Genomic DNA, 10,700 nt, shown 5'->3' on the forward strand with positions numbered 1-10,700 from the left:
GTAGCAGCAGGTGGTGAAACTACTAATACTGCCTCCTGCTGTTCCATTCAGCACATTGCTATTATTGACATTTCAAATGCTATAAGAGGTCTTGACTCAAATAGACTTCTGGCCCCACTCAAACGTCCTTTAACTCTCAGGACAACTTCAAAAGTCCAATTTCTCTCATGTGTCCTGCACCTTCATTCGGTCGGACCAGAGCACATCACCCAGAAGACATTCTGATTAGGGGGCGGGGTCAGAGGATAAAGGACATCACTGAAATACAAATTCAGATCAGACATTATTTTTTATTCCACTCTGTGTTTTGAGTCTGGCAAGCATGCTGTCAATAAATAAACTGAATTTTAAAGGCATTGGTCAAAAGAAAGGTAACAGTACAGTGAACTCTAAAACAAGCCCTTTTAGAACAAACAACATCATCTGAGCTTTAAGGCCCCTCCACTTTAATAGTGCTGAGCTGCCTGTCCTGACCGAGGGGTTCTGAGGTCGCTGCCGTCTGTGTGGACACACCCTCAGAAAGAGGGTTGTTCTGGAAATCCGCCCTGTGTGTTCCGACCTGTGACTGAGCGAAAGGAGAGAAAGCCTGTGTGTACGGCGGCAGGAGAGACTGAGCGCTCTGCTGTGGATATGAACCAGAGAACGTCGCCGTGTGAGTGAGAGGAAGACTGTCGCTGCTGCTACACGGTAGGAACCCGTTCAGACTGGGCGGGCTAAGTCTGAATGGCTCCACGGATTCCAGATTATCTATAGAGTCGTAGCTGGGTTGGCTGCATGACGGGTACGAGTTCGGATTGAAGCTGAAGGTGTCCTGGCTGAACGATGTTGGAGGTGTGTGTCTTTTCTGCTGTTGGTTGGTGCAGGGTTCTGCTCTGGAAGCCAGGAGCTGCAGCGTTTTCAGGATCTGTTTCTGGATGTTGGTCTGCTCTGCTTGCTCCTTCTCCATGCGACTCTGCTGCTCCCGGAGCATCGTGACAGCCAGGCCCAGGCTCCTCACCTCAACACCCAGGCTCTGAATCTGATCCTGCAGACTGCCTCTGGAGTACTGGGCCATCTGCTGTGGACTGGGATTTCCTTCGTCCCGACCTTGCCCTCCAGAGTTCTGCAGATGAATTAAGGATTTCCCAGACGTCTGTAACGGGGCTGTGGACTGGCTTGGCAGTCGAACTCCAACCTGGGGAAGGTTGGGACAACGAGCGGCTGCTCTTGGGAAGGTGATCTTCCTGGATAAACTTGTTCCTTCTGGGTCCAGACCGCTCTGAAACATCAAGAAGTGTAAAAAAATGGTCTCAAACATCGGATTTTTTTTTTCAAATTTCAACTCACCTTCACATCATAACCTCTAGCCCGCTGCAGTACTGCACTCCTAAGATGTGAACCCTGGTTTGACTGGTCTTTCCTCAACAAGGTCGTCACCTGTTGGAGCGACGTAGTCAGAGTTATTAAGATTTAAAGGCCACTATTAAGCACATGGAGTTGGCTACCTTCATCCTCTGTGACAAGGCTCTATCCAAAAGTTTTTTTCCAGCTGCCAGTACGGAGCTGGTAGCAGGAGAAGGAGTGACTCGTCGCCTCATGCTGTTTGCCAGAGAGGTGACACTAACAATTTTGATCTCACTGTCCTTTCTCTCTCGGCTGTCAATCTGTTGCTGCGGTGTGGTGCCGCCTGCTTCAGTTGTCTGTGTTTTCGTTCTCAGTGCGGTGTGTTGTAATGCATCCCTAGCATGGTTTTGTGTTGGACTGCCACTCTCCTGTGACCCCGAAGCTCTGTTATGGACGGTCACAGCCGGTGCTGGGTGTCCAGACTCTGCAGGTCGAACTCTTCCCGGTGGTCTTCCCTGCAGCTCCCTCAGAAACATGTAGATGGTCTGAGCAGACACCTTGATGTCTTCCAGCTCCAACACAGCTTTAATCTTGCGGAAACTGAGGCCAGCCATCCGAAGTTCCACCACCTTACGCTTGGCCGCATCATCCATTCGACCCATTGCCGCTCAGTCCAGGGAGCCTTCGGACCTTTGGTGATGCTGAGTGAAGAAGATGAAGGGACACAGTGTCTGTAAATGTTAACACAAATAAAGAGCGTTGGTCGTCTGGAGAAACTGGTTCACTTTCCCATTTAACTGAAGACTTTATCTTGGATTAAAGGAAGCACAACATCCTTAAATCAGACACTTTTAAAGTTGTCAGTTGCCCCAGGTTCTTTCAGCAGATGCTTCTTTTGAACGCATATACGCCCAGCGTATCACCACATTCAGCAATAACACAACATCACTGTTCAGCTTAAGATGTCAGCGACTTACAACCAGCAGAAAGACACTCGGAACACTTACCTCGTTAAAAGGGGAAACGATCGAACACTCCTCGGTGCAAAATAAATATACTTTTCCATTTAACCATGTCCCTTTCTTTTATTGGCAAACATATGTCTGAGTAGCATTGTATGCATATCGACTAAAACACAAACAAATGAATCATACAGGGCGCCTGTCCTATTACGTAACGTCCGGTTTGCGTCATCACTACGCGACTTTCATACCAGGCTGCGTCCGCGTCGTTCCTCAGTCAAAGAAATGTAAGTTTGGCGTTCAATTATCATGCAATCTCGATTAAGTTCGACGTATTGCGTGCCGGGATTTGTTGCAATAATCCTTTACAGTGCAGATGGTGATGTTTTCAGCGGTCTAAATCATAATATTTCGACACATTTCGACCCCGTGGCTTCGCTGCCTATATTCTGGCGACAGTTGAATGGAAACCAATGGCGGCGGGTTGTTCGAAAATGTTGTTGTTGTGGGTGGTTTCGTGCATAACTGCACTCGGAGTTCACACATATGTCTACGGGAAAATATGAATACGAATTAAAGCGGTTTTTTCCAACCTCATAATTACACAGTTAACCTTTTTCCTAAAATAAACGGCCAATATAATACAATATATTCAACTATTCACAGCTTGTATTTTAGGGAGTTGCAACAAAGCAACCATTTATTTATTGCTTTTTCCAGGGCCCCATCACCGACAAAGCGGAAAGAGGAGGAGAAAAAAGACCGAACTAAGGAAAAAAGTAATGCAAAGGAGGGCGACAAAGAAAGAGGACGGGAAAAAGTCCGAAAAAGACGCAGTGCTTCTTCTGGCAGCAGCAGCAGCCGGTTTGTCTTGTCCTTAACTTGTTTTTTTAATTTTATTTCAGAGGTAATTTGTAATTTTTATAATGTGTTATCAGGTCCAGATCAAGCTCCAGTTCGAGCAGCAGCTCTGGCTCCAGCTCAGGCTCCTCAAGTGGATCTAGTTCATCTGGATCCAGTCACTCTGGATCCTCCAGCTCCCGCTCATCCTCCTCTTCCAGCTCCTCTGCATCTCCGAGTCCCAGTCGCAGGCGCCATGACAACCGCCGCCGATCCCGCTCAGCGTGAGTGGTTTTCTTTAAATGATAATGATAAAACAATGATAAAAAATTTTCAAGCTTGTCTTGGATGTGATTTTACAGCTCCAAAACACAAAAGAAGGGAGATGAAAAGGAGCGCAGAAAAAGAAGCCCGAGTCCAAAACCAACAAAGATTAACCTGGGTCGGCTGACCCGGAATGTCACTAAGGTTTGTTTGCTTGGTTGTGCATCATCATTAACTACAATGATAATAATCATAAATAATGATAATCCCAATTAAACCTGTTTTTTTTGTATGCATCTAATGCGCCTCCTGTTCTATTCCTGATTTTCTCCTCAACAGGAACATGTGCAGGAGATTTTTGCCACATATGGCAAAATAAAAAATGTTGAAGTGCCCATCGACCGGTTCTTCACGCACATGTCCAGAGGCTATGCCTATGTGGAGTTTGAGGTGCCGGAAGATGCGCAAAAAGCCATCAAATACATGGATGGAGGTCAGAGTTCACTGTGATGCAATGGTGGTTCAGTATTTAAGGGTTAACTTGACTTGAGCTCCCTAACTGTATCGTAAGCTGAAGTGTTGTACTGTCTATGGACTCTTATTTAAATGTATTTGACACAGGCCAAATCGACGGACAGGAAATCACTGTATGTCCTGTGCTGACTCCGCGAGTCAGACAACCCCCTCGTCGCCCCTCTCCTCCCCCTCGCCGGATGCCTCCACCACCACCCATGTGGCGTCGTAGTCCGCCCCGCATGAGACGAAGGTCTGTGGACAACAGTCGTGTCGCCATGTTCTAAGGTTTATTTGATCTCGCTGCCTAATTCTTCCCTTCTGATCCCCCTTCAGGTCTCGTTCCCCTCGAAGGCGCTCTCCTCCGCGTCGTCGTTCCCGCTCCAGGTCCCCCGGCCGCAGGCGCCACCGCTCTCGTTCCAGTTCTAACTCCTCCAGATAGAAGCCCCAGTGAGGATTACTTTTAAAGGGCCAGAGGAGTTTGTGATCCCATGATGAAACGCGATGTATCTGCTCGTAGGATAGTTTCCCTATTTTGCCCCGAAATGTTCTTTTGATTTCATGTTGTTATTTTTGTCCATGATCAGTTTTGGCTCTACTCTTGTTCTGACCAGTCAATTTTTATTCAAACGTTTTTAATTTTGAGAAAAACCAAATAAAAAAAATCAACAGAAACTGTCTGCTCTTGCTTTTCCATACTCATGTATTGTAAGTTCCTGGTCAACGCACCTGAGTGAGAGTCGCATGTGTGTGTTAATGTGACCTCCAAACAATTGCACAGCCTGAGTTTATTTGGCAAATACAATGGCGGAAAACATCAGTGTACTGTGTTCAACTGGATATAATTTCCCATGTGACGTCCGTCATTTTCTGCTCATTTTGTTTCTATTTCAATGTGGAATTAATGTGAGAGAAGACTTAAAGGTGATATATATCTAAGTCGACCAAAATCCCAAACTTATAAGTGCTATGTAAAACCTACAAAAGCAGTACATCATAAAAAATAAATCAGATCCTGGTCATCCTCATAGTTTTGAGTTTAAAAAATGGTATTATAGATTTCAGATACTGTCACATCTGTCATTTATTTAGTAATTATATATTGTTATTTTAAGAGGACACTTCAATACTCTCAATTCGATGTTGTGTTGCAACAAAAGCATACAATGAATAAACCATTTGTCATTTCAAATAGGAAAATGGCGAGTTGACACTTCCGGTGTTGCCATAACAACATGACTTCTGCACTTCGCACTGATGCTTAATGTAAATAACACGCTTCCCGTTCGTTTATATATTTAACAACATTTTTTTCTTTAGGAAAACAAACTAATTTCTAAAGTAGCAGCATGATACTCCTAACAGACAACAACCTCGACACAATACCGCGTTGACCGAAGCGCGCTCGAGTTCGCGCCTGCGCTGAGAAGACTTCGAAGCCACACCGTCCTCTCCAGTCGCCGTTTCTCACCATCGCACCAAACTGCGCTCACAGACACGCGTCGAAACCGGAGTTGACCGGGCGTCTCACTTTCGATGACTCTTTTTGTTTCACATCTGAGCAGAGACAGTTGGTGGCGATGACTTCCTACCAGAAGAGCAGCAGAGAAAAGGTCATGAAGCTCCTGCTGAAACCTGAAAACAAGACCTGTGCAGACTGTGGAGTCGCAGGTGAGCGTCCCGAATTTAAAAGTCGTTACTGCTTGAATTCAATGCTTTACAAAACGTTCTCATCGGTCGCTCTGTCAGGTGTGTCCTGCTTCCGTATCAGTGTAGAATTGTGGTTAAAGCTCTGTGGTGAAAGATACTGTCCAAACAAAGGCTGCTGTAGCAAAAAAAAAAAAAAATTCACATCACTGCAGCGATTCATAGAAAAATACTTTTTAGTAGAATATGAAATTAATACGAGTATGTACACGAAAAAAAAGTTTTTAAATCCAGCTCCCCTTCAGAAATATCTCACCCCCTGTTGTGTCAAATATTTTTTTATTTGATTCTCCCTATCTAGTCCGTCATTTGCTTCACTTGTGTGTGTGTGTGTCAGACCCCCAGTGGGCGTCCTACACCATCGGGGTGTTTGTGTGTCTCAGCTGCTCAGGCCTCCACAGAAACATCGCTCACATCAGCAAGGTGAAGTCTGTGCTGCTGGACCCCTGGACTCAGTCGGAGGTGGAGGTGAGTTGTTTTCCCTTGACCCCAGCGTGACCCAGGATGTCTCTTCCAGTGGGTGTCCACCTTTCCAGGGTGTTCTTCAACTGGATTTCAGGATGTCTTAATCGTCTGCAGCCATTCGACGCAGATGTCCTCCTCACGTATCATCATTTCCTCCCTCTATACAGTTCATGGACTCAGTGGGCAACGACGCCGCCAAGGCCAAATATGAGCAGATAGTTCCAGCCTTCTACTATCGGCCCACACACAAAGACTGTGCGTAAGTGATATGTCACTCAGCGTCTTGGTGCGTGACTTCGCTTTGTCTCCAACCAATGAAATTAATTTTTATTACAAGCTGACCCACTGGCAGCAGCGAGGTGGATGTGGTGAGGCAAACACAAGTGGGAACAGGAAGCTGCTCTTGATAAGAATAACTGTGAGCATATCTGAGTTGTATTGTGCTCTGCAGGAGACATGCTCGGCGTTTTGAGTAGAATTGCGTGTTATTTATGTGCGATTAATTCTTCTTTTGTTATATTTCTTAACTATTGTTGAATGAAATTAAAATATTATAATCTTAACACACATTTCTGATCATCATTTGTATTGTATATATATATATATATATATATAAATACGTACAGAAATAATTGTATTTTTTATATGTAGTATTGTGTTTTGGATGTCCTTCCCAGGCTTTTGAGGGACCAGTGGATTCGAGCCAAGTATGACAGAAAGGAGTTCATCTGTGTGGAGCAACAGGAGCCGTACTCAGCAGGTGAGTGAGAGCAGAACAGCTCAGCTCTGCAGCTGAGCCTCCTCTAAACTGACTATAAAGCAGTTGACACTGGGATGGAACATTCCTCCGCTGTTTCCATTCACACTGTGATTTTTAAAACCCAATATTATTGCCCTACGTGGACATAATTCGTGTTCATATTCCCAGTTTGATGGCCTCAATTGGACAGCAGGTGGCAGTAACATCATGGAGCTTTTAAAACGGACACACTAAACATATGAAGAAGAAGCCTTTAACGTTTGTAAATCCAAACAAACCTGCAGGACACTAACAACCAACCCTGTGTTGAGTTACTGTGTTCAATTGACGAAACCAGAACCCGAGAGTGATTCCCTGGTGAGGTTTATGGTGCGTTTTATTAAAAGAAATTTGTGTTTATACAGGTTGACGGTGAATATACAATGTTAACATAATTAGCAAAATAAAAAGAGCCTATTTCTCACCACTTACAGTGATATAACTTGTATTCTGGATTGAGATCTGAATTTTATGACCATGTTTGTCTGGTATTTGCATTCTGTTGTTAAGGGAAGAATAACTTCTAAGAGTTGTTGCGAACGTCGCATGAATCATTTCTTCCTATTGAAACAATGGCAGCATAAACCAAACAAAACAAAGGAGTGCACGTACATTTCATCGTCATAATTCGTCATTTCTTCTGTTTTTCCACTGAAGTGTTGCGTCACTGTGACCCAGAAACCTTCACATGCCCAAAATTACTTTAAAAACTGTACATAATAACGTTGGCATTATTCATTTTAAACGTGTTTTTTAAGTGCAGCTGGAGATGTGGAGTAGTTTAGTGTGACTAGTGATGAGGCTGTGACAACACGCTTCTGACAATGGCGCATCTGTTGGCTCAGAGACAGCAGTGCCACAACACACCCAGCTGGAGGTTTGTGCAATTTCCTTCTGTTCCAGATCAAACCCTGCTGCTGCTGATGTGACATCTGCCACAGAGAAATTCCTCCAAAGTCGAGAGCAGAAAGTCGTGAAGCAGCACCAACAACGTGGCTGTGATTAAACACCACTGCTTCTTATTTTTGTCTTTAAAGATTCCACTGACGTGAATCGACCAAAAGAGGCTCGACTTGAAAAAAAGGAAGTTTTTTATGCAAATGTCGTTTTCCTCTTGCGACATTTTTAGAAGTGAAGTATGAGTGTGAAAATGTCAATTTACATAAAACGATATGGGTGAGAAATTCAACTTGAATATAGAACTTAAGTTAAGAAGTCCATACTTGCCTCCCGCAAGAAACTGTGTCCAAGTCCAACTTCAACTGAGATCCATGCTCTCAGAGTTGGAGTTGCTGATGCTCATTCTGACTGCTTCATATTCAGCAGTAAAGTGTAGTTTTTTCTTTCTTTGTCCCTGCTGTAATGTTGAAAGAAGGTCGCCAAGTCTGTGCTGAACTGGCTTCTCTCCATCAGGTTACAGAGAGGGGTATCTATGGAAACGAGGGAGGGATAACGGACAGTATCTGAACCGGAAATTCATCCTGTCAGAGCGAGAGGGAGTCCTGAAGTACTTCAACAAGCACGATGTGAGAGTCTTTCCTAAGCTCAGTTCAATGTTCTGACCTCTAAACGTTCAGTGCTTTTTGGTCCCTTCTGCAGGCCAGACTGCCCAAAGCAATAATGAGGCTCAATACGGTGAATGCCACTTTCCAGCCGACGAAAATCGGCAGCGCCAACGGCCTCCAGGTGACTTACCTTAAGAACAACAGCACGAGGAACATCTTCCTGTACCACGAGGAGGGAAAGGTGCGGCTGCATGTTGCTGCTCGAATGAGCCACTTGGTTCACCGGTCTTTGACCCTCAGTGACCCTCTGCTTGTAGGAAATGGTTGACTGGTTCAACGCCATCAGGGCAGCCAGGTTTCACTACCTGCAGGTGGCTTTTCCCGGTGCTCCTGAATCAGAGGTGAGACCTCAGATCTTGCTTATGTGAGTCTGTTTTCTTAAAATGATGGAATAGCAGGGAATAAGCAGGAAAACAAAAAGTTAGTTTTGAAATATTAATTTTTAATATGCAATTTTTTGTTTTCTTGGAGTTAATAAATAAATAAACAAGCCAAAATGAAATCTTGATAGAAACTAAGAAGAGTTTCAATCCCTATATTTGTTGTCCAGTTGCTGCCACTGCTGACAAGGAACTACATAAACGAAGGCTTCATGGAGAAAACTGGACCAAAAGTGAGGTTTTTGCACGTCAAATGTAACTTTTTAAAGCCAACATTTTAAAGTCTTTTTCGTGTGTAGCACACTGAAGGTTTTAAGAGGCGATGGTTCACGTTGGATGACCGCAGACTCATGTACTTCAAAGATCCGCTGGTATGATGCAGTTGCACATCCTGACTACAAGATGCTGCTGCGCCTCCACACACGTCTTGTTTATTCATATCCATCCAGGACGCTTACGCTCGAGGTGAAGTTTTCATCGGCAGCAAAGAGAGCGGCTACTCGATTCTGGCCGGCCTCCCCGCCAACATTCAGAGCTCAAACTGGCGGTTCGGCATCACCATCGTGACACCAGACCGGAAGTTCCTGCTCGCGTGTGAGACTCAAGAGGATCAGGACGAGTGGATCTCGTCCATTCAGAGCGTGATCAACCGACCGATGGCGCCTCAGGAGTACGCAGGTGAACTCGGTGACGGTGGACTGCAGCACCAGGCGAAAGCTGAAATGTGTTTTTCTTTTCTCTCTCTCCAGTGGAAGCCTATTTCAAGCACAAGCCATTTTAGAAGGACCAGAACCTGAGCGGAATTTCTCACACCAGACCTCCACATTTAATGTTATAAATATCATGACTTTATTATTATGATATAAAGTTATTGTGACATCTGGGTTGAGCTCAAGCAGACTTAAACATTTTTTTTTGCTTAATGTAATTTTAGTCATTAAATAATGTTTTTTTCTTTTTCACTTTCTTCTTCCACAAGTTGTTTTTTTTTTGTAAATTATAGTATTATGTTTTTTACCCATCTTTTAACAAGAATAAATTATATTTATTTAATACATCTCTGTCGCAATCTCCCTCTTCTTATCAACTGATTTTTCTGAGAGGCAACATTTTACCCCTCGCTACTTTCCTTATTGTATACTGAAAATATATTCGGTAAATGACCCTAAACATTCGTGCCACGACTCATTTTAAATATTTGAAAAAATGAAAGTAGACGATTAAAAATGCTCTTAAAGTTGCTCGAAGGAAGCAGGATGACGACATTTAAATCACCAAACAAATCTGGTACAAACATTAGTGAACTAACCGAATAAAGTTGGTGTAAAAATATCTTAATAAAAATCAAATCATGAAGCGCAAAAAACTATGCATGGATGAATGTAGTTCCACTTCAGTCTGTCCTCTAGAGGGCAGCAAACAGTCTTGCTGAAAGCCTGCAAGGCGTTTTATTATGCATGAACGATGGAGATAAAACAATTTTCTCGTCTCTTGTTCATTGCAGCACTGAATTAGAAATGTTTATGTACTTGTCAGTCTGCAAGCCGTTTTGCAGTATCAATTATAAAGTATAACAGGAAGAAATTCAATGACATTTCTCGATGCTTATTCAACAAGACTAGAGCTTGTGAAGTCTAAAATGATATTGTTTTTAACCACTTGTTTATTGAATCTACGCTGGCACTTTCTGTCGTGTTTTTATCTTGTTTCATCTCGGTTCACACTTGATCGTTTCCTTCTGAGTTCACCCACAAGATCCTTGTTTGACTTTTGAGGATTCATTTCCAAAAGAAAGGTGGCTTCCTTAATATTGCATATTAATATAGTTTCATATTAATATGTTTTATTTAATATTTTTCTTAATATTATTTTACTTATGGGC

At 43.4% G+C, this 10,700-nt stretch overlaps 3 protein-coding genes across 4 annotated transcripts; 2 read left to right on the plus strand and 1 right to left on the minus strand.

Moving 5' to 3' along the window:
- Nucleotides 1-234: 234 nt before the first annotated feature.
- On the minus strand, nt 235-2,482 carry LOC128750796 (uncharacterized). 2 transcript variants are annotated; one of them, XM_053851304.1, is made up of 4 exons: nt 2,331-2,482; nt 1,485-2,024; nt 1,327-1,416; nt 235-1,258 (listed from the first exon to the last, which is right to left on the minus strand). In XM_053851304.1, exons 2-4 carry the CDS (start codon nt 1,983-1,985, stop codon nt 431-433), a joined length of 1,419 nt encoding a protein of 472 aa, XP_053707279.1. In that variant the 5' UTR covers nt 1,986-2,024; nt 2,331-2,482; the 3' UTR covers nt 235-430. The 2 variants fall into 2 exon arrangements, with proteins under 2 accessions (XP_053707279.1, XP_053707278.1); XM_053851303.1 differs by having other exon boundaries at nt 1,485-2,054.
- Nucleotides 2,483-2,518: 36 nt separating this feature from the next.
- Nucleotides 2,519-4,585, plus strand: LOC128750799 (RNA-binding protein with serine-rich domain 1-like). Its single transcript, XM_053851306.1, has 7 exons — nt 2,519-2,572; nt 3,006-3,149; nt 3,224-3,409; nt 3,488-3,593; nt 3,729-3,882; nt 4,011-4,155; nt 4,239-4,585. Coding segments are annotated over exons 1-7 (843 nt in total). The 5' UTR covers nt 2,519-2,570; the 3' UTR covers nt 4,345-4,585.
- A 754-nt stretch (nt 4,586-5,339) lies between these two features.
- LOC128750798 (arf-GAP with dual PH domain-containing protein 1-like) lies at nt 5,340-9,835 on the plus strand. Its single transcript, XM_053851305.1, has 11 exons — nt 5,340-5,573; nt 5,947-6,077; nt 6,242-6,333; nt 6,752-6,834; nt 8,287-8,399; nt 8,473-8,619; nt 8,696-8,779; nt 8,989-9,051; nt 9,118-9,189; nt 9,268-9,496; nt 9,568-9,835. Exons 1-11 carry the CDS (start codon nt 5,483-5,485, stop codon nt 9,597-9,599), a joined length of 1,137 nt encoding a protein of 378 aa, XP_053707280.1. The 5' UTR covers nt 5,340-5,482; the 3' UTR covers nt 9,600-9,835.
- Nucleotides 9,836-10,700: the final 865 nt, after the last annotated feature.

The sequence above is a fragment of the Synchiropus splendidus genome, chromosome 19 (genome assembly GCF_027744825.2).
Source record: "Synchiropus splendidus isolate RoL2022-P1 chromosome 19, RoL_Sspl_1.0, whole genome shotgun sequence".
NCBI lineage: Eukaryota > Metazoa > Chordata > Actinopteri > Syngnathiformes > Callionymidae > Synchiropus > Synchiropus splendidus.